Source organism: Drosophila busckii, chromosome 3L (genome assembly GCF_011750605.1).
Source record: "Drosophila busckii strain San Diego stock center, stock number 13000-0081.31 chromosome 3L, ASM1175060v1, whole genome shotgun sequence".
In the NCBI taxonomy this organism is placed as follows: Eukaryota; Metazoa; Arthropoda; class Insecta; order Diptera; family Drosophilidae; genus Drosophila; species Drosophila busckii.
In genome coordinates, this window is record NC_046606.1 from 15,784,676 (window position 1) to 15,808,570 (window position 23,895).

The 23,895-nt window shown below is 39.3% G+C and overlaps 4 protein-coding genes across 4 annotated transcripts; all 4 read right to left on the reverse strand.

The window, feature by feature from the left end:
* Positions 1-598: 598 nt before the first annotated feature.
* Positions 599-970, reverse strand: LOC108598156 (protein lifeguard 1-like). Its single transcript, XM_017984773.2, has one exon. It carries the CDS (start codon positions 968-970, stop codon positions 599-601), a length of 372 nt encoding a protein of 123 aa, XP_017840262.2.
* Positions 971-980: 10 nt separating this feature from the next.
* On the reverse strand, positions 981-2,224 carry LOC108598155. Its single transcript, XM_033293742.1, has 3 exons — positions 2,113-2,224; positions 1,912-2,052; positions 981-1,418 (listed from the first exon to the last, which is right to left on the reverse strand). Exons 1-3 carry the CDS (start codon positions 2,192-2,194, stop codon positions 1,048-1,050), a joined length of 594 nt encoding a protein of 197 aa, XP_033149633.1. The 5' UTR covers positions 2,195-2,224; the 3' UTR covers positions 981-1,047.
* An 8,003-nt stretch (positions 2,225-10,227) lies between these two features.
* On the reverse strand, positions 10,228-14,407 carry LOC108598154. The gene has a single exon (XM_017984771.2). It carries the CDS (start codon positions 14,405-14,407, stop codon positions 10,289-10,291), a length of 4,119 nt encoding a protein of 1,372 aa, XP_017840260.2. The 3' UTR covers positions 10,228-10,288.
* Positions 14,408-19,490: 5,083 nt separating this feature from the next.
* Positions 19,491-21,175, reverse strand: LOC108598153. Its single transcript, XM_017984770.2, is given in 4 exon segments — positions 19,491-19,619; positions 19,672-20,348; positions 20,715-20,823; positions 20,825-21,175. Coding segments are annotated over 4 exon segments (1,215 nt in total). The 3' UTR covers positions 19,491-19,541.
* Between the last annotated feature and the right edge of the window lie 2,720 nt (positions 21,176-23,895).

Here is a 23,895-nt window from a genome sequence, read left to right on the forward strand (position 1 = left end):
GAATTTGCGTCATAGGAGTAGGAAGCTTGACCATTTGCGTTCGGATCTTGGCCTTGACCGACGTGGCTATTACTGTGCCAATGCATTTGATATCCCATTCCTGGACCCCCTCCTCCTCCACCTACTCTACCCCCCATTTGTCCAGACATTCCTCCGCCACCGTTCATTCTTCCCATTCCGTTGCCATACAATCCGTTACCACTCATTCCATTACCATTCATACCGTTACGATTCATTCCATTACCATTCATTCCATTACGATTCATTCCATTACCATTCATTCCATTACGATTCATTCCATTACCATTCATTCCATTCATTCCCATTGGATATCCCATTCCACTACCACACATATTCGATGCACCCATTCGTCCTGGACCTACTCCTCCTGCACCCATTCCACCTCCTCGTCCCATTCCTCCGCCGTTACCCATTTGTCCATTGCCATTCATATTGCCTCCCTGCTGTGGCGCCCTTCGTACGCGTCTATACTCACTTAAGGATCGTTTAAGCCGCTCATTTAAAAGACCTGCATGTCATGATGGAGATAGAAAATATTTAAATAATTTAGTGAGTTTTGGCATTTTATTGACACCGCTTAGCCGTATGAGTTGTAATCGTAATTGTTATAATTATTGTTATTGTTATTGTTATAGTAGTCGTAGTTTGGTCTTGATGTGGGAAACTGCTGATTATACGTAGGATAAACGCTGCTAGGCCCATAATACTGATTGTTGTTGTAGCCCACGGTGCTAAAAGTGCCCATGCCAATGGGGAGAATTACAATAGGTATATATAGCGGCATTGGCATAGGCATGGACATTGGATAACGTTGTGGGGGTGGGTAATATACAAGAGGATACGGAGGTGGATACTGCGGATACTGCGGGTACTGTGGATACGGACTTTGTCTTCTACGCGGAGGTTGAGGCCGAGGATAAGGATAAGGCATAGGCCTCGGTAGGGGCATTGGTCCGTACACTTGTCGTATGGAGACGTTGTGGGTGGCAAAAGAATCTGCGAAAGGTAGCAGAAGAATTGTTTGGTTCAGCGTTGAGCTTGTGCAGGATACCCCGAAAAGGGCAAATTCAAATTGATGTAGTAGGAGTAGTAGCTGGGCGTGGGTTGGTAATAATTGCCATAGGGTTGGGTGTAGGGTGAATTTGCCTGGCGCGAATTGTAGTACAAATAGTTGGGATAAGCAGTGTTGCCGTAGGGTTGCATTTGGGTGTAGGGTGAGTTTGCCTGACGCCCACGTGGCGGATTGTAGTACATATTGTTGGGATAGGCTGTGTTGAAGTACGGAGCTGGAGCAACTGGGCCTGGTGCAATTGGCATTGGTGCTTGCCGTGGTAGTGGTTGTTGTGGTGGTGGTGCTGGAAACATGTACGGCGGTTGAGGCGAGCGACGTGCCCGGGCTGCAAGTAGAAGACACCAGTTTTAGCCATTTAGCGAAGGATAACTGGCCGGCGAGCGGGGATAACAATTATAATAGCAGGGCGGTGTGGGCGGCACCAATTGTGGGCGTGGGCGTGCATTCGAGCGCGCATAGGAATTATAATTGTTATTGTAATTATAATTATAATTACAGCCATAGGGATAATAAGGCGAGACAAGACAAGGCGCACGCCAGGCATTGTTATTACTAGGATAACTAGGCTGATCCTGCACTATGACCAACACATTCGCCTGACGTTGCGCCGCATGTGTTTGGCCATTATCTGCCTCCGTCAACAGTTGTACGTCCAAGTCCAAGTCCACGTGCCTGTCTGTGGTCTGCTTAATTTGAATAAGATTCGTGCTGGTGCTGGGATAGTTGGTGCTACGTGTGCTAGCTGTGCTGCTTGTTAACTGATCTGAAAAGCCGAGCCATTAGCTCTGCGTTTTTTGCTGTACGTATATTAAACATACCCGAACTGTAGGAATGCTCCACACATTTGGGATATTGACCACAATGTTCATTCTCGCGCTGATCATGCTCGCAGGCTATATGCGCCAGCACACAGCGCTCCATTGGTCCACAGTCCAAGTCGTGGCAACTGCTTCCAAACTCTGTCGAATAGCAGCATTTATTAGCTTCCTTTCTTCACATTTGCCAGTCATTGTACTCACTTTTATAGGCACTAACATGCACACTGGCCACAAGCTGCAGCAGCAGCATGCCACACGCCACATAGCCCACTTGCCAAAACATTTTTATTATTATTTATTTAGTTGTGCTTGCTTGCTGATTGTTAAACTGACTTGCTTCTGGCCAGCACACAGCGCTTTTAAACTACCAGCATTTTATGCTTGAATATATGTTTTAATTAATATAATTAATAAAATTATTTATAGTTCAGTGCACTCTGCATGCGAAAGTTAAAGTTCAATTCAGTTGCGTGCGGTATAAATCATTTAATTTACTGATTAATTGTTATGCCCACTGATAGTTACGGCTTATTTCGAGCAACTAAATTATGTCATTTTGTTTAATAGCAATTAATAGCGAATAATATTTCGTATACGTACGACGTACGACAAATATTTTATATGCTGAAGCTGTCTGTTTAAAATTCAATTGATATTTTATTCAAAATATTGTTACGGGCCACTAGTTTTGATTGCTATCGATAGTCGATCTATCGAAGGTAGCTGCTTAACAGAAGCATTAAACATAACAAAATCAAAACGTATTGCGGCTTTGAAACGATTTGTGAAGCAAAGAAGAGCTCTCCGTGTAATTGAATTTACTACAAAATCATAAATATTTAATTGATAATATTTATTTATTTTGCTGTCAACTAGCAACTAATCTTTCCAAAAATTCGTTAGATAATATGTGTACATAATGTTGAAGTGTATTGCGACTTTAAAAGTCTAAACTAATTAACAAAAATAAAACAACTGTGTTAGATTGTGTCCATTGATCATTTATCTGCAATACAATAATCACAAATTTTTATTTATTACTATCATTCATCGTACTTAGCTTTTATCCAAATTCAAATTTATCCAAAGTTGCCCCAGTTGCTTAGATGTAATTGCTATTATTGTAAATCTTGATGAAGCTAACCGCTAAGCCGGAGCGCCAGATTGCGGGCTGATTCCCCGTATGCCTTTTAATAAAAAAAAAAAAAAAAAAAAAAAAACGTTTTTTTTGTAGACTTTCAACGGCAATTACTGCCCAGCTGAAAGAGATCCATTTTACAGCCACGGCCCTTGTTGGAGTCACAGCTGGCGCAAGTTAATGTCCAAGCCTCGTCCTCAATATTGCAGCCATTGATCTCGCACCGCTTGGCTGTATTTTTTATTTTTATTAAACTCAATAGGCTTTGACGCAATTTTCATATTGATTGTCAACTCTAACTAATTTAAACTCAAAAGGTTTTGGTTGTGTGAGAAGCATTTTGTTTGTTTTGACATCTCATTATTGGAAGAAAATGCAGCAACTTAGAAACAAAATGTAAGTATAATTTGTATTTATTTATTTAATGTCAAATATGACATGGACGGACATTTCTCGAGCTGCACTCTTGCTTTGGTCACCAACGGGGCGTCCAAACGCTTGCTTGCTGTTTTAAATTTTTTTAAGTGCACGCATTTCGTCAAAGCAACAAAAAGTTCGCAAACAAATTTTTGACACAACAACAAACACATGAAAGTGTTGTTGACACGCTCGCGCAGTCGAGACAAAATAATTTAAATTGGCTTATGGAAAGAGCGCGTATATATTTTTATTTTATTTATTTATTTATAAATGTAGGCTTAAAGTTTAAATTTAAGTTTCAGGGGAGGCAGCCTTAGCTACTGGGGCTTTCGGCTATGGATGTGAGAGTGTTGTGCTGTTTGCTGTTTTTCTCCCGTGTTGGTGCTGGCTCAGCTGATGGTGTTTTGGTGAGTGTTGTGGATGTATATATAATATATATATATATAACTTTATAAGTTAATTATATATAATATATTTATTATTTACTACGTATATATACACGCATTTGTTTTTCCTATACTGAAGAGCAATTACAAAAACAAATGAGCACACTGAGCACAGGGCTTGGACGCCCCTGCTTTGGTGTCTAAAAGAATTATTTATCTGAAACTAATCTTAATATTTTGTGTGCATATTTTGCACTTAATTATTAGCTGAATTTAATTTTAATAATTTTGTAATTTTGTATATAAAATAAAATATTATGACGTAATTTTTCTTTTGCTGTATTGTTTTAACTAGTCTCGGCAACATATCTGTGGGCAATCTTAATTTATTGCATAACATGCAAAATGTTAAGACCAATGAAGGGTGGAGGCTTCTAAAGCGGGTGCTGGAAATTGCCAGAAAAGTGAGTAACATTTTTATTTATTACTATCAAATTCAAATTTATCCAAAGTTGCCCCAGTTACTTATGTGCATTTATGCAACATGTTGCTGCATTTTGAGCAATAAACGCATGACATTCATTTTAGTTTGCTCTGCCTCGTCTTAATTAAATGAGTCGGTCAGTTGCGTTGTGATTGCGCATGCAGTGCATGTGACAGTCAAAGACAATATTATATATCCTAGATAACGTTTTTATTTTTTTTTTTTAGACTTTCAACGGGAAATGATATGTATAGATCGAGGCGTGAGGCAGGTCAGGTAGATGGAAGAAATTATTTTTATAATTTCCCACAGGGGCAATTCTTTTTATTGGTAGATGAGTTAGTGTTACCCTGCAAAGGATTCTGCAAGTGGGTACAAGTTCTCATGGTCGTTGCAATGTCAGTCACCGACAAAACATTGCGATTAATATATTCGGTCATCAATAAGGGTAATCGATAAATCTTCAATAAATCGTGAAAATCCCCTTCTCTGTATTTGAAGCCGCCCATATACTCTAACCTATTTGCACGACTCATTCAGGAAAATAGTTCTACTCCGATTCAATGCGCTTATGGTCGGACCCGCTTTTGCGGGAGCGAGTTCCTCTTTGGAGATACTCATCTCGAAGACGACAATCTATACCACACCCTCCGACTGTGTGAAACAATAAAGGTGAAATTTGTCACTCTGCATTTCCAATTCTAGCCTAGGAAGTCTCTCCCCCGATAGCTAACACTAGTGCATCAATACAAGAATATAAAACTTGGTATATCGTATCTGCATGCGCCGTTTGCTTTCCTGGTGACCGAATATGGTTGGGGGGTGGTGACTGGCAGACAGCGGCCATGAGAAGTTCGTTAACGCTAACTCGTCTACCAATAAAAAGAAACCCCTTCCCATCTACCTGCCCGCCAAGACCGCGGCACAATCAAGAAGCCTCCACCTTATTTTAGTTTAAATTTAAGTTTGTTAAATATTAAAAAAAATTAAAAAAATTATATTTAATTTAAAGTTTAAATTTAAGTTTCAGATATTAAAAAAAATATTTAAAAAAAAAAAAAAAAAAAAAAAATAAAATAATTATTTTAATAAAAATTTTAAAAATATTAAAAAAAAAATGAAAAAAAAGCAACAGCAGATAACCTAACAAATTACACCGCTGATGCTGGAGGAACAGAATTTGTTCCAAAAAATTCAACCGCTGCTGCAACAACAGCAGCGCTTGTTAGAAAAAACACAGCCATTGCTGCTGCAACAAGAACAAGCGCAACAACAACAACAAGCGCAACCACAACAACAAGCGCAAGCGCAAGTCTTTGTTTTACCACTATGCTTAGTGATAATATCTAGCCAATGCTTCAAGCCCTCTATGACATCATCGCAAGTGCTAAAAACTTTACATAATGATAAGGCCACAAAGCCTTTCTGTTTAATAATATCGTATATTGTATCGATTTGGAAAACATACCTTAAAAATTATTTTGAATTCCTGGATGAGTCGTGCGAATATAAAAGCCTAGACATGATAAACTATGATAGGTTAGAGTGGGCGGTTTCTATTATCATATTGCAAAACGATGTATTTCTCAAACACAGAATAAATATTTAGATACAGAGAGGGGGGTAAACTTATTCTTTCACGATTTATAGAAGTGCCTCGCAAATATCAATGTTTGAAATATGCATATGTCGGAGACTGAATTCTAGCGTCTCCCAAGATGGCATCGTTACCCTTCAATGCAGCCATATTAACTTAATTATTATTCTTTAGTAAAGCGAAACGAATTTCCGTACGTCTTGTTCGACCGACCGCCGGTTGCACCGTGTCAGTCGCTGAAGCCAACTTCACGTTGCTTAGCTGTCATTTACTGACATTCGGTAACCATTCATCCCCTTTCCATCACTGACGACGCTACGGAACTACGTTCCATTCCAGCTCCTAAGAACTGGAATCTCACTCTACCAGGGCCTATACATTGAATCCCATGTTAACGGTCAAATATTACCCGCGCACTTCAAATACTACTTATATTACATTCTCCGACACGGCCATCCTGACCCTAACACGCCCTCGTGTAACAAATAACACAATTACCACCAAATTTATCTTTTCGTCTTTTTATTTACAAGATAAAGCATAAACATAACAAAATTCATTTTTCTTCTCTTAATTCATAGTCTTATTCATGATAAAATTTCACCTTTATGATCTGTATGATCACAATTTCACAAATTAACCTCCTTAACCAATATTTTGCTTTTTTTTTTTGAATATTATTTACATTTCTTTATTTATCATTAATGCCCTCCGACAAATGTGTGAAACAATAAAGGTGAAATTTGTCACTCTGCATTTCCAATTCTAGCAAGGAAGTCTAGGAAGTGTCTCCCCCGATTAGCTAACACTAGTGCATCAATACAAGAATATAAAACTTGGTATATCGTATCTGCATGCGCTGTTTGCTTACCTGGTGACCGAATATGGTTGGGGGTGGTGACTGGCAGACAGCGGCCATGAGAAGTTCGTTAACGCTAACTCATCTACCAATAAAAAGAAAGCCCTTCCCATCTACCTGCCAGCCAAGACCCCGGCAAGTACAGCAAAAGCAAGAAGCCTCCTTAATTAAGGATTAAGATTTAATTTTAATTTTGTAATGTTTATAATTTAAGTTATGAAAAAAAATATTTAAAAAAAATTAAAAATGTGTTATGTCAATAATTTAAGTTAAAAAAATTAAAATAAATAAATGTGAAGGTAAATTCTTGACAAATGTGCTGTAAAAAAAAACACATGCATGCAATTGTGTATACGTGTGCACACAAACAGTCGGCGGCTGTCGCTGCATGTGTACAAAGAGAGCGGCTGACTCTAGATCGCTCTCTTACTGGCTTTTGAATAAAATTTAAGAGAGCCTGAAGCCAGCTAAAAAACCAGCACGAAAAAATCGTGTGCAAAAAAATCGTATGGCGTTACGCATCTTAGTATTCTATTGTCTTTGCTTTGGTTGAGGCTGGCCCAGGGCTTCCTTAAATTATCGCATACTCGATCCTCCTGCTGCTCCTCCCGTGTGGAGTGGCTTTTTACTCACACAAATAATCACTGATATCGATGCTTAATCGATATCATGTTTAGGGCAAAATTAGTACATTCTTATTTTATCACATTCGGTATTAAAAGGAGATGGTCACTCTGCCTTTAACCTATTTCATTTTTGGTGCGTCCGCCAAACTAGAGCTGTAAAAACATCGATATTTCAGTACATCGATGTTTTCGATATTTCACAATAAAAACATAGATTTTATCGATAATATCGTCATCATTTTTATTATATTTTTAATTTAATTATAGTAGTTGAAAAATGTTAGAGTATGCTTAGTTCAGCTTACATTTCACACTCTGCTGTCTGAAATTCGAAAGTTTAAATTAGATTGCATTGTTTTTTTTATATTTCAAAACCAAAACGTATTTTATTTTGAGATTTAACTTAACTTAAAAAAAAAAACAAAAATATATATTCAGATTTAATTTAACTTAAAAGACAAAAAGAATGTATTTTATGTTATTAGAGATCACTGTTCTTATTTATAAATAGTAGCTTGTCTACTATGGCAGGTTTTAGTGCGCATCGACGCTAATTTGTTCAGCCTTGCTGAAAAGCCTTTCAGCCTCACAGGATGATGCTGGCACGCAGAGTATGCTCTTTGCAATTTTTGTTAGGGCCAGCATTCCTTCCTTTTCCATCTAAATAAATTTTTTATTAGTAAGAATGTATATAAATATCCAGAATACCTACTTTCCAATATACAAGTGGATCTTTCTCTTCCGGCTCATTACGTCGTTCCATGTACTGCCTCAAGAGGCTTGTACGAATTTTGGCTTCCGATTGGATTTGCAAAAATAAAAACTTATGTTTTTTTGGTGGTGGATCCATAGGTGGTGTTGGATGGTCTTTAGGATTGTTGGACAAAACAACGGAGACCTCATTTTCTAATGCTTTTGCCGCCTGATCTGCATTAAAATCAAGAAGAAATCCGTCTATCTTAAACCTCGGATCAAGCAACGTAGCGATACATCGATGCACAAAAATATAAATCGATACTGTTGAGCAAAACAAAATCATCGATGCATCGATCTTTGCATCGATGTTTCTACAGCTCTACGCCAAACTGCGTAGACGCCTAAATGAAATTACGATCAGTTAATGGCATGGTTTTTTTTTTTGGTGGGCATTATCATTTCAACTGGTGGTGGTTGCCATCGTTAGCCAGAATGTGCTCCGAGGGGCTGATGGTGCGCCTATTTTTTTTTTATTTGGCAGAATGGCCTATGTTTCATCATATTGTGGTATTCTGCCCACCACCCGTCGCACTTATTGCATCTGCAAATATAATATATAAATTAAATATACACTGTTAATCATAATAAAAAAAAAACAGACTTACTGATATTTAAATAATTTGTTTTTATAATTATATTTGCAAGGGATTATATGGTCATCCATTGTACCGCTTTGAAAAATGCTGTAGCATAGATTACATCTTTTGTACAATTTGTCATTAATTATTACAAATTTATAAAATGTTTCAGTTCCGCAATTAGTATTTTCACAATTGTACAATACAAATTTTTCTTTATTTGTTGGTCTATTGTTGTTGTTGATTGGTTCTTCGGCTTCATAATCACTACTGTCACCATTGCTCAATACATATGTTTTTCTCCTTGTTGAGCTTTTGCAAGGTCTATTTTTAATGTATTCTTCGTAGCTCCTTTCTTCTAATTCCTCATCACTGAACATATCTTGTAAATAAACTTCAAGTTTCTTCTCGTTGCGCTTGCGAAAGTTGTAGCACTGCCTCTTAGCACTAAGCATACAACCACTAAGCATATGTTGATTGGTTCTTCGGCTTATGCTTAGTGGTTGTAGTATAAACATTTTTTGTTGTTGAGTTTTTTCTAAGCGGTTGAGTTTTTTCTAAGCGGTTGAGTTTTTTCTAACAACCGCTGCTGTTGTTGCAGCATTTAATTTACTGATTAATTGTTATGCCCACTGATAGTTACGGCTTATTTCGAGCAACTAAATTATGTCATTTTGTTTAATAGCAATTAATAGCGAATAATAATATTTCGTATGGCGTACGACAAATATTTTATATGCTGAAGCTGTCTGTTTAAAATTCAATTGATATTTTATTTCAAATATTGTTGCGGGGTTGCGGGCCAGTAGTTTTGATTGCTATCGATAGTCAATCTATCGAAGGCAGCTGCTTAACAGAAGTTGTGAACATATCAAAATCAAAACGTATTGCAGCTTTGAAACGATTTGTGAAGCAAAGAAGAGCTCTCCGTGTAATTGAATTTACTATAAAATCATAAATATTTAATTGATAATATTTATTTATTTTGCTGTCAACTAACAACTAATCTTTCAAAAAATTCATTAGATAATATGTGTACATAATGTTGAAGTGTATTGCGACTTTAAAAGTCTAAACTAATTAACAAAAATAAAACAACTGTGTTAGATTGTGTCCATTGATCATTTATCTGCAATACAATAATCACAAATGCGTAATACGTGCAATTAGCTCGCTCTGCAGATAATACAAATTAAGACTTTGAACTTACAAGCTATCTTCATTTCACTTAGTATATGAGCACTTGCAAGCTTAACTGCAATAAATCAAATAAGTTACAGCCAGAAGCGTGTGGCACGTGAATAAATTTCTATAAATTTATGACATTATATTTGTGAATGTCATAACATGGAAATTCTTAAATAGAATTTTTGGCAAACAATACAAAAGTCTGTAAAATTTATGACAAAAGTCCACACGAGCAGTGCCGGTGCTCGCTATATTTTATAAATATTTAACAATTTTTGGCAAATTGTCAAACTAGTTTTATTTATCAACTAAACTAAAATATTTAATTTGCAGTGCTTCGATGATTTATGCATCCAGTCCCAGCACACCACTGGTGCTCAGGTCCTCCAGTGGCAAATCCTTGACCACCTGAGTAAAGTCCTCCACAGTGCAGGCATAGGAATAGCCCTTGAGCAGATCTGTCTTTTGCCAGCTGATCCAGCTCAGCTCTTCACCTATGTCCTCGCAGATAATATAATCCTTTTGTATATCCGCCAGACTAGCGTGTGGATTGTTGACGCCAATCAATACAATGCCCTCGCGAGTCTCGCGAGCAATAATAACGCGGAAATAAAGCATTGGCACGGGTATCAAGCCATTGTTGTTCTCATCAAAGTCCAAATAGAGCTCACGTGGTGTGCCCTCAAAGTCAGGCAAGCGAGAGACGCCCCAAGTTCCTGTGTAGCAGTCCACTGTGATATTCTCTGTGGCCACAAACTTACGCACGCTGTCCTCGATGCGCTCCCAGTTGCCAGCATTGAAGGTCTGCCACTGCGGTGCCACGTTGACAAAGAAGAAGGTTGCCTGCTGGGCAGCGCCAAATACAAAGTCCGTTTTAGCAGAGAGATGTCCACGTGCCAGATAGACATTTTTGCTTATGTCGAAATACGGTGAAGCATCCATGCCTAGAATCTCGCTTACTGTAATATTCTGTGTCTTTTGTTTGTACTTCTCATTGACATCTTTGTCGCCGTACATGCCGCCTGTGATGAAGCTGGGACGACTGACAGAGTGCTGGTAGTGCGCGCTGCCGGGATAAAGCACATGATGCACATAGCGTGTGGCCTCGGCCTGCTCATCATGGCAGACATCGTAGGTCTGCAAGAACTCCTCAGTGGCAAGCTCAAAGCCCGCCTCGAGCAGATTGCTGCCACCGTTGCAGCTGCGTTTTGTGCGTCTAACGGCATATTCCGGCCACTTGCTGCATAACAAATGCGACAGCTTGTAGTAGTTGCCTTCCACCATAAAGATTTGCTGCTGCTGGCAAATGGCGTGCAGCAGATGCTCGCCCGCAAAAGGCGCTTGGAAGCTACTCGAGCCGCTGCAGTGCAGTTCCAACACTTCATTAGGCTGCAGCTCGACAACGCCCTCCAGATTGGGCTGCACATAGCTGAGTTTGCCTGCTGCATCTCGCAGCAGATAAAGCGGCGCTGGATCTTCCACATCGCCATTCACACGAAAGCTGCAGGGCTGACGCCAGGCGTTCAAGCCCAGCAAACCTGTTGTATGCAGCTCTTCCAGTGGCAGATCCTTAACCACTGCCGTAAAGTCCTCCACGCTGCAGGCATAAGCATAGCCCAGATGTATATCCTGCTGTTGCCACTGCAGCCAGTCCATGTGCAGGCTGACATCCTCACACAGCACATAGTCTGCGCGTATTTGCTCGAGAGTCGCATGTGGATTGTTGGCCACCACCAGCGCCACGCCCTTGCGGCTCAGCTCATCTATGACTATGCGATAGAGCAACTTTGGCACTGGCAGCTGCTGTGTGTCTGCATCCAAATAAATCTCTGTTTGCTCGTCCTGCGCATTGGCCAGCGTGGACACACCCCAGCTGCCCGCATGCACGCTTACATTGAGTCCATCGCGTGCCACAAATTCACGCAGGCTGCGCTCCAGCGCCATCCAGTTGCCTATGTTGATGCTACGCCATTGTGGCACGGCATTCACATAAAAGTGCGTGGCACGCTGCGCTGAGCCGTGCACAAAGTCCAGACGCGGCGCCAGCTGACCACGCGTCAAATACAAATCACGGCTGCTGTCCAGATACTCACTGGCATCCAACTCCAGCGTGGCGCTCAGCGACTGCAGCTGCTGGGCCTGGCTATAAAGCTGATTGACATCCTTACCCGGATAGAAGCCAGCCCGCAGATATCCCGGCTGTGCCACGCCCTTTTGATACGCCACATTTGCGGGCGTCAGCATATAGCGCACATAGCGTGTTATCTGCGCCTTATCATCAAAGCAGAGTTCCAGCTGCTGCAGCCAGCCTGCGGCTACATCAAAGCCTATCTCTAGAAGATCAGAGCCGCCTGGACAACTGACGCCAACGCGCTGTGCCTCGTAGCTGGGCCAGGTCTGACAACTTAGCTGCTGGAACTCCAACTGAGCGCCATCCACCAAAAAGGATTGATTTCTCACACAGCTTGCGGTGAGTGCGGTGTAGCGATTAAAGGGCTTAACCAAAGCGCCTGTGCAATGCAATTCAAGCGTTTCGCCCACGCCCAAGTCAAAGTTGCCGAATTCATCAGAGGGCAGCCAGAGCAGCTCGTTGCTGGGCGTCAGCAGTGGTGCAGGATTCTTCAGATGGGCATTGATGTTGATTTGACAGCCAAGACTCGGAGTGGGAGTGGGTGTGGGCTTCGCTGTGGGTGTGGGTGTGGGTGTGGGTGTGGGTGTGGGTGTGGGCTTGTGTGTTGATGTTGGAGTCGTGGGTGCGTCAGTGGTAGAAGTTGAAGAGGGAATATCCGCAGGAGTTGAAGTTGTGGAGGCAGGCTCTTCGCTAGTCGTAGTTGTAGGTGCTTCTGTAGTGCTTAAAGTTGAAGGAATTTCGGTGGTAGTCGTAGTTAAGATGGGAGTTTCTGTAGGAACACTTTCCTCGGTAGTTGAAGTGGATAGTTCCGTGGTAGACGAGCTTTCAGTGGAAGAAGCTGCAGTCGAAGTGGAAGTTTCTGTAGCAGGACTTTCCGTGGTAGTTGAAGTGGATATTTCTGAGGTAGAAGTTTCCGTGGAGGTTGAGGTGGAACTTGTGTCGGTTTCAGTTGTCGTAGTCGAAGAAGCTTCAGTGGAAGTTGGAGTGGAACTTGTGTCTGCTTCAGTTGTCGTAGTGGAGGTTGAGGTGGAACTTGTGTCTGCTTCAGTTGTCGTAGTAGAGATAGGCTCATCCAAGCCAAGCACGCCATTTGTATGTAAATCTTCCAGTGGTAGATCCTTGACAACAGCAGTAAAGTCTTCCACAGTGCAGGCATAGGAGTAGCCCTCATGTAGATCCTCTTTCATCCAGCCTACCCAGCTTAGCTGATGTCCTATGTCCTCGCACAAAATGTACTCCTTTTGTATGTCCGCCAAGCTGGCATAAGGATTGTTGACACCAATCAATACAATGCCCTCGCGCGTCTCGCGAGCAATAATAACGCGGAAATAAAGCATTGGCACGGGTATCAAGCCATTGTTGTTCTCATCAAAGTCCAAATAGAGCTCACGTGGTGTGCCCTCAAAGTCAGGCAAGCGAGAGACTCCCCAAGTGCCTGTATAGCAGTCCACAGTGATATTCTCTGTGGCCACAAACTTGCGCACACTGCTCTCGATGCGTTCCCAGTTGCCGCCATTGAACGTCTGCCATTGTGGCGCCACATTGATAAAGAGAAATGTGGCATGCTGCCAAGCGGCAAAGATCATGTCCGCCTTGGCCGCCATATGGCCGCGGGCGAGGATGCGATCGTCACTGTAGTTGAAATAAGGCGAGGCATCCAGGCCCAAAATCTCGCTAATGGTGAAGTTCTGTTGTGTTTGCGTATACTTAATATTCACATCCTTATCACCATAGAAGTCAAGTTGTGCGAAGTTGGGACGTGACACGCCATGTTGATAATCACATGGGTGGAGCACATGATGTACATAGCGCGTGGTCTCCGCCAGCTCATCGTGGCAGACATCGTAGGCATGCAAAAAGGCGCCGTCTTCCATCTCAAAGCCCACTTGCACCAGATCTGTGCCTCCGTTGCACTCACGTCCCGTGCGCTGGGCCGTATATGTGGGCCAATTAGCGCAGGTAAAGTTAGATAAGGCATAAATGAGGCCGTCGTGGAGAAAATATTTTTGTTGCAGGCACTGCACAGTTATCTGAGTCTGTTTTGCAAAAGGCGCTGTAAATCCGTCGCCAGGACAAAACAAATCTAAGAGCTCGCCATTGGCCAGACGCACTGTGTCCGTGGAATCGGGCACTATTAGCTCGTAAGACTGATGACGTGAGAAGAGCGGCGCTGGATCGCTAAGATCACCGTTAACACTAAAACCGCAGTCACCAAAGACGGGCACGCCGGACTCGCCTTCAGCTTGTGGCAAGATGCGCGACAGGCGACGCGCTGCACAGCAGCAGAAGCTGCTGCAAAATAATATTAATAATACGACCAGTGAGCTCTGCATGGCACAACGTTGCGACCAACTCTGTCAAATCTTCCACAGCTAGTTGGGTTTTTTAAACGTACTTTGTGCACGCCTTATCGCCTTATCGACAAACTAATAATCGTAGGCACTTGTTTACGATCGTCGATAGCAGCCTGTCAATGGGCGTTTGGCAGCTGGAATTTTGCTAAAATGCGATTACATTTTGCCTGGGCTGTTGGGCCCTTCCCATATGGTAGTTAGCCTTATGCTATCTAAATATTGGTTGTATGCTTGTAAATTACGTATACTTGACATTTATAAAAATTTCGTGTTAAACAATAAATTCTCACGATTAATTACGGTATATGCGATTCTTTTTTTTGTTTTACTACACAATTCACAAATTCTTATCAACACATTTTTAATTTCATTAATGGCACCATAAATAATTGAAAAGCCTTAATTATTTAATGATTTATCATATAAATGGGTCAAGTTTCGGAAATGAGATTATGTTTTTTCTATAGCTCCGCGTTATATGTTTTTTAAATTTGTTAGCTCATTCGATTCCTAATCCATTTGTTTTTACTTCTTTGTTAAATGAAACAAAATGAAAGTTGATTTACTTTTGAGAATACCTCAAACTCCAAGAATTAATTGTATGCAAACAAACCAAAATTGTTAGAATTCAGGAATATTGTTTGAGTTTTGAGTTTTCAGAGATTTTTGTAATAATAAATATTAAATAAACTTTGGAAAATATTGCTAAACAGAACTTTGTATATGATTTAATAGAGCTTGACTATGTTAACTGAATTGTCATACAGTCAAATAATTATTTTCGCTATAACTCCTTGGCAATGCATCCGAATTAGCTTAATCAAAATCATTTCCAGATAAAATCAAGCAATCCATTATGAAGCTTACAATCACAACGCAGTTGTCAACTGCAGTCCAGTGACCGTTCACTAATTTTCAGCACTGTAGCGTGTGTGAGATCTGAAACTAAATACGCATGTTATCAAAAAAATCTATACAAAAATAAAATCAAATGATTTGGTAATTGATTTGCAATCATACAATTTATACGCATTTGCTATTGACAAGCTGTCAGTAAAATAAATAGATTCTATGTCGAAAAAAGAAATATTTATTGCAACCAGAACACTTGGCTTGGCTATAATATGCGTGTTTTGTTATTGATGTAAGTACGTATACTAAACACATACATACATAAGTATATGTATATGGGAAATAGGTGTGAGTGTTTGTGTTTGCTGATTAGAAATCGTTTTAAAGCCAACGCTTAATTAGCACGCAAACATTTTAATTTTATTTTTTATTTTTGCCACAATTTTTAAATGTTCTCGTCGCTTCATTTAGCAGTCATAAAGTTCAAAGTTAACTAATGTCGACTTAAAAATTATGTTACGCCGTCTGCTTTCGCTTGATGCTGACAATTGGCGCATAAATTCTCCCAAAAATGTTCAATTATTTATGTTAAACAATGTTGGCAACATATGGCATTGTCCTCCCATGGTTTAACAATTAAAAATTGTGAAAATTGGGGCACAGCCGACATTACAAGGCCGGCACTTAGGCTGTATATAACACAGACATTTACAATAAAAATAAAAAAGAAAACTTTAATATGAGGGAAATCGAACTTCTGTTAAAGCTGTATTAACCACATGTTGGCTGAGAACATTAAAAAAATTAAATTAATAAAACAAAAGATAAAAGTTTCGGTTTGAATGCGAATCGAACCAAAAACTTTGGCACCAGCAAACACAAACAGTTTGTCAAACTTAATGTTTCAGCACCATGTTGGGAATTTCAGCAACTGCAAAAAAACTTTTAATCCCATTGGGATAAAATTATATTTTTTTATATTAGCATATATTAACATAGTTATCAGCTTTGCATATATCAAATCTAGCTGTTCAATTTAGCTCGTCAGCCTGAAAATAAGGAATATATATAATGTGGGTCTGGCACGCCAGATACGCACAAATCTCATTTGACTTATAAGACCTTCTATACATTACCATGTACCAGGTCTTCGAAATTTGAAATACAGCCTGATAGCTGCAGGGGGGGGAAGTGAAGACATGCGCTCTCCACTTGAACAGCAGAACAGCTGGCACATTGTCTACCGTTAATGGCAATCTTAATTATAATTTTTCATTTTGCGCTGCTTTTCAATTTCAGTTTCAATCAGCGCCACCAGCACCCCCTTTGGCATTGACCAGGTCGCAGCTCAATTAAAAGTGCATTAAGATAACGCTTGCAGAAACACAAGGTTAAGACGTCTTTCCCAGCTGGCTGATAATTTCTTGTCTGATTGCACTTACTTAATGCTTAATGAAAGTGTATAAATCAAAAAGAAACAGCTGCGCACGAAAGTCAGGAAATCTTTATTACGAATTTAAAGTTAATTGTGTTTATCCTAATTTTGAAATTTCTTATATTACTCTTAAGTGGCTTTGATTAGCTGTGGGCTAAAAATAAGCTTAAAGTAATTTGTATAAGTCAAATTTATATTTCTTGTATGTCAAATTGAATCTCCAGCGTATGTTAAGTTAACTTTAAGTTATGTTAAAAAGTTGAGAGCGAAAAGCTAAAGACGTTGAATTCATTTATTATTTTAATATGCATTTATTAATTTACAATTTGAAGCATAAAATAAATTTGATAAAAATTTATTTTATTTTTTCAACGCACAACTGCCAATTACCGAGATTTATAAAATATTTTTGTGTTTAGCTCTTCATCTTTATAAGCTGCATAACAATTAAATGTTGCTCTACATAATGCAAACACTTAAACTTTTCGTAGACTTTTGTTTTACTATTTTGAAACTGAAGTGAGACTGAAAAGCTCTTGTGAAGCGCTTAAGTCGGTACAAATAACACTTATACGCCGTGTGGTCGACACTGTTGATGCTCAGATAGCAGCATTGAATAAATGAAGAATAAATGTAGCCTGGCCAAGAGGACCATATCCGGCACTGCCACTGATGGCCAAGCAGCGACAACTACAACAACAACATAGCTGCTTTCAAGTGCAGCTGGCAACTGCAAAAGACAGCGACAAGCAACAACAAAAACAACAACAACAACAGCAATTTTTTATACATTTTTTCTGTGCATTTCCCCCTGCATTTTTTTTGTATTAAAAAGGATATGGCTGGCATTTTTTCCATGTAGCCGTGTGCCTTTTGCAATTTACGCCTGCCCACAGCAACTCACTCTTACAGGCTGGTTAACTCATGTCGAAGCGCAACATTTTAATTTAAATGTTAAAACGTGACAATAACACAGTCACTGTGGTATACGCCACACACTTCATCTGTCGCCTCAAACACAGCGCAGATGTTAGGCAATGCATACACTATAAAATTTGCTTAAAACACTTGAGCTTTGGCTTTGTCTCAAAGCCATAATGTCAATATAATGTTTTGATTGATTTATTGAACTTGCTTTGTGTAAATAGCATTGGCCGCAGGGTATTTAGCATGTGGCTGTTGCTTGTCAAACTGTTGTCTGTGCTTGTCAGTTTGCTCTGCTGCTGCTGCTACTGCTGCTGCTGCTGCTGTTGTTGTTATTGTTTGTGCTTTGAGTGGATTACCAGCCATGTTGAATGTCTAAAGAAGCTATGGAGCCCTGGAAAATTATTCTTGTTACAGGAGAAAAAAGGATAACAGCGAGCTCAGACCTGATGTCCAGACAGCAAAAGTATGAGCGCTTAACCACAGCTCAAGTGCCAATTAATAAGTTGGCGTTTGAATGAAAGCAAAGCAACAGCAACATTGCAAATAAAAACACAAACCCTTTTCTCTTTTCTGAACACCCCTTGCATGCCTGTTGGTCAGCTTGTTGTATGCATGAATTATTCAAAGAAAAGCATATTAAAAAACAAACAAACACACATACCATACATACATACTTACATATATAGCTACAGTTTTTTTTTATGTGCAGCGCACTTGAAACTGCCTTTCATGTCGGTGTTGCCTGTAGATTGAGCACGGTCTCTGAGTAATTGGAAGTTTTTACTGCTGCCTCGTTTGCTCCAATTTCGCGCACACTAAAGCCGCCATTGCCAGCATCACTTTCGCTGTTGTTGTTGCTGCTGCTGCTGCTGTTGTTGTTGTCGTTGTACTGTTGTTGATACAGCAAATTTTTTAATGAATAATGTGCGGCTTCGCCAATTGCCATCAAATATTCATGCTGACTCAGTTTGGCACTTTGGGTTCAAGCACCAATATAAAGTATAATTCAACTTAAAGCTGCAAATATGAAAAACACAAGTTGAGTTATCTGAATCGAATAGAAGAGAGCAGGGTGAAGAGTTGTGTTGTACACAATTTTTCAATATGTTTAAAATTTTAAATAAACTCTTTGCTTGGCAAAAGAGAATTTATTTTAAGAAATTCAAAATTTATATTTTTTAATATTGTTTTGTTTGAGATTTCTGGTATAATTCCGTTTAGCAATCCAATCGTTCCGCTTATTCATATGTAAATCACTTTACTAACATTAATTGTACTATTTCGTATTTATCAATGATAAATTATCATTTATTCGGTAAATTACAGAACATGCACCGCAATTAAATTTTAATTCTTGTGAATTTGTAATAAAAATATCTGCAAGCACCAAATATATGCCAATGTAGTAGCTCTCGCGGTCATTTTGATGAATCGTTTACTGGAATATATTTTGAGCGTTGCAAAGCCTTTTCAACTTATGATTGCAATTATTTTCTGTACAAATATATATGCATGTATCTGATTCTGAGTAATATTGCATGTTACATTGTTGTTCAACTTAAGCTGAGCTCGTTACACTTGCAGCCAGTGAACAACAATAACTGTGAATATTCCAACAGCACTTGTAACAGTAACAGTTATATGTTTATTGTTGCTGCTGCTGTTGTTGTTGCTGTGTGCGCTGTGTGCAACATTTAATTCCATGTATAAGCGTTAAAGCGTGCCCAACATGCGTAAAAAATGCAACAACTGCAGAAAAAAAGTAAACAAGTAAACAAATGGTGCCGAAAAAATTTAATTTCAATTTCAATGGCACAACAAATAAGCGCAAAAGCCCAAGTGCCTTGGTATAAAATAATTTTTAATTTATTTTTTTCTTTTTGTAAATGACTTAACTTTTTATGCTGACTGTATTGCGGATATTTTCCAGGACTCTGCCTTAAACGGCAAGCAAGTGAGCAGCGGACTCGTGTGTTTCTGCAAAATAAACTTGTGTAAAGTAAGTTGGTTGCACAAACTGTTAGCTTACCTCAAGTGCTGCGGCTTGCGGCAACTCCAGCTGCAGCGGCTGTTGTTGTTGCTCCCTGACTTGCACCACATCAGCCAAGAAATATTTGCTCAAACGCGCCACTGCCACACGTAGCACTTGCAGTTGCCTGCAGCCAGCTACAACAGCCAGCAGCTCTTGTGTTATATCCTCTTGGCAAGTCATCCAGAAGGACAGCTGCTGCAGATGCTTCAGATGCGCCAACATTGCCACACAGCCGGCATTCGAAAAGAAACATTTAAGTTGCTGCAAACTACGCAAGCGCACAAGCTGCAAAGTTTCCTCCATGTTCAGCGAGCCACCGTCAATCTCCAGCAGTTGCAATTGCTGAGGCGCCACCAATGCTTGCAGCAGCGGCACAAAGCAGCCACTACGCCGTATACCACAGTGACTCAACTGTCGCAACTTTGGCAGCTTGGCCAGCTTCGCATAGTCCGTAGCCTCGGCCGTCATGCCAAAGCGTAAGATCTCTAGCTGCGCACAGTGGGGCACAATATTAACAAGCTGACGTTGCACACAGCCATAGCCGAGATCAAGTATACGCAGCCGACTACTCGCCTTGCAACACTTGATGAGTATGTCTGCTTCGATGTTGTGCTGAATGTGCAACTGCAGCTGCTCTAAATGCTGCAAGTGCTGCACATTATTGCATGTCCATTCTAAAAGGAAATACAATTACTAAAATTAAATAAATAATAAAAGTGTGATGAGTTTATGGATCTTAATAAATAAAAATAAAATTAATGCTTATAAGAACAACAAAATAATAAAGATAAAAATTGTTAGCTATTTCTGTAAAAATGGCATATAAGATATTAATATGGGGGATTACCTACAGCATTTAAACTTCTACGATTTATAAGTATTTAACTAATCTAGATTTGTTTAAAGAACTTCCAACTTCCTTGGGATTGATTTGCACATAAATATGGAGAAGAAAGCTTTTAAGTCGTTTTTGAAGAGTAAAATTTATTACAAACACGCATTTTACGCGACTTTAAGCAACAGTTGAGCGTGCCACTTACCGTTCGTGGCCTTCAGCTTAAGTTGCTGCAGGTGCGGCAAGTGCCTAACAGCAGCTAAAATTTTCTCAAATGGCTGCGGCACTGGTGTCGTCATGAAATGTAGCTGTTGGCACCACCAGCCGTTGCAGCTGCCACATGCGCTGCAGCGTTGCACACAGTACGGTGAAGCAGTTGAGACAGCAGTTGCTGCTGTGGGCCACTGTATGCAGTGCGTTGGAATTATCCAAATCGATTGTCAGCTGCTGCACCTGCTCGCAACATATGCTAAGTGCAATTAGCTCTTGTCGCGTGCTCCGCGTGTGCAGCGTGAATTCGCGTAGCTTATAGCCATGCCTTGCCACAAACAACTGACGAAAGCGTTGGCAAACTTGCGTAAAGCTCAGCTGCTCCTCATCTGTCAGTTGACTCAGCAAATAATATAAGCAATCATCATTCAAGTCCAATATGCCGAGAGCGCTCATCGTAGTGCAGCCAAGCAGCGCATAAACAATACTAAAGTTGAGCGCTCAGTATTTGTTGCGAAATAATTTAAAGGCCACGTGTCGCTGGCGTCATGACTAAGCTCAACGCTCGCATTGATTAGATAGAACCGGAATTACGAAGCACTGACCTAAGATATAGCCGATATGCATGCTAGTGGGAAGTACTTCAACAAAAGCAAATGCATCTTGAATAACAACTTTAAATTGTAAATATAATATTATATTTATAACAAGAGTAAATGACTGATATTAACATTAACACAAAATATGAAATTGTTTTACAATAACTTATTCTTGTGTTGTGTACTAAGCAAATACAAAATCAAGGAAAGGTTTGAACAATTTAATTTCTTAAAGTATGTATAATATTTGTTAGAAAATAAAAATTACTACTTGATATGTATTTATACAATAAGATTAATATTTAGGCGTTATGTTCAAATTTAATATTTAATTATCATTAAAGAAAAACGTAAAAATTCTAAATATAAAAAAATATATCATAATTAGTGTTTTCTTTCAAAAATTTACCAAAATTTTTCAGCTGCACATCAACGACTGTTAGCTAGCTCTCAGCTTTAAGGCTTCCTTGTGTGATCGCCTAGCTTTAAGTCTTTGCTCGTTTGGGTGTGAAGGGGAGTCGCTCTCGTCTCGTAAATTTACATTTTTTGAACTCTATTTTACATTTAGCTGTTGATAATATTGAAAACCATTCGAGTCTTAAATTTACAGTACCCAATTATCTAATTAGAATGCCTCAAATCAATGCAAATTAGTTGCAGATTTCTATTGCTGAGTACACGGCAATTGAACTGCGATTCTATCAAATTTATAGTACTTGCTTTAACAACAAGTAGTGCCAACTGCAGACAATCTAACAGGTGGTATATAAAGTCAACGACGAGCTCACCCACTCACCCATATTATTTACAGTTAGCTAGCATAAAAATATAATTTTGTTCTTCAGATCTTCAGCTCGACGGCTGGAATTTAAACGTGCGGAAAGCTGTTGGAAAGTACGTTTCAATGTCTTTGAATCAGCAAATGTAAATGTGAGTGTATTGAAAGCTCAAATGGGACCAAATGCGAGCACAAAGCATAAGCAGCGGCAACAAAAATTTATGGTAATGTGCTCGACAAGCGCAAAAGAGGCGAAAAAAAAAGGAAAAGAATAAAATCAGCTAAGCTCAAGGACGCAAATGCCGGCAAACGGCAAGAAAACCAAGAGGAAAAAATTTAAGAAATTGTGCGCAGCTCTTAAAGAATAAAAGAGAGAAAAGGATTAAATCAATGTTGCGGAACAAATTGTGTTATGTGTATGTCGGCTAGAAGGTAATGCCAACCTAAGCCTATGTCCCTTTAACCCTGCGCAAGCCAACAAGGCAGCAGACGCAAAGGATGTGCCCTGAACTCTTTTAGATATGACCGCAAGCGACAGCGATGAACCAATTTCGGAGTGTGAAACTCACACGAGCGTTAATAATATGGAAAAAAGAGATGGAGTCTCAAACTAAAAACATATTTATGTATGCGTGTGTCATAAATCAAAGAGGCTATAAATACTTTATTAACGTGGCTATAACGCTTGAACAAGATGTGTCAACGCAAAGCGACATTAATTTGAATGTAAACTGATTCAAAAACTTATATCACTGACTATACAATTTAGCTAGTTTGTTCGAGTTGGATTAAAGATGTGTCTGACTAAAGTTTGCTTTAAGATTTCTAAAAATTAAAAAGACTTTTTAGGTATTTCCCAGCTTACCATCTGCTCATTTCGCTTTTAACTTAAGTAATTATCTTTTATTATATTTTACACGTCTAAATTTAATTAGTGAGTAACTTTTATTTAAAGTAATTAATTTCTTCAGAATTAAAGGAAAAGAATCGCTTAGCTCTTGCATGCGATAATTAATTTTCATTGAATTTTTACAAGCTTTGCAAAAGTTAAACGAAAACTGTTACCATTGTCTCCTGCTATTCCATTTGATTTATTTTGTTTGTTCACAGCCACTTGAGTGTCCAGTGACGTGACTTATGTTGTCTACTTTTTGGTGACTTTCGCATTTTGTGGCAATAATATTACGCTTAAAATACTTTTGGGGACAAAAAGCGGACAACAACAACAACAGTCACTACAAAGAAACTTGATGAAAGTTTATCTGCTTGGCACAGCAGCAAAAGTACATACACACTATGTATGTATTTGGAATAAAAAGAAGTCAAAGAAGAAATGTAATAATTGCACGCACTTCACGCAGCTGTTGCCGAGTTTTTGTTGTTTTTGCATTTTCTTCTTTTTTTTTTGTCATTACAGTGTGTGGCGAAGTCTGAGGCTGAAGGATGTGTTGTATCCTGTGGTCGCCAGCGGAAATTATAATTTATATATTTTGTTGTTTGCCAGCGTGGCTTGAGCTCGTTTCACTTTTTTAATATTTTACTCGATATATATAACTTTTTGATTAAAATGCATGTTAAATCTTGGCAAACAAACCAACAACAAAAAACGAGAAAACGAATGAATTAAATACAAATTGAAGCATAAAAATAATATGCATAAATAATATCCGGCTGTGCTTTCCTTCCGCTCTGATAGCTCCCACTCCCAGCTCGCTTCAAGTCATTGGAATTGGCAATTGGCAGTGCATGCAAAGGGCAGCCAAGTTGAAATATTTTGTGACGTGGCGAGGCTTTCAAAA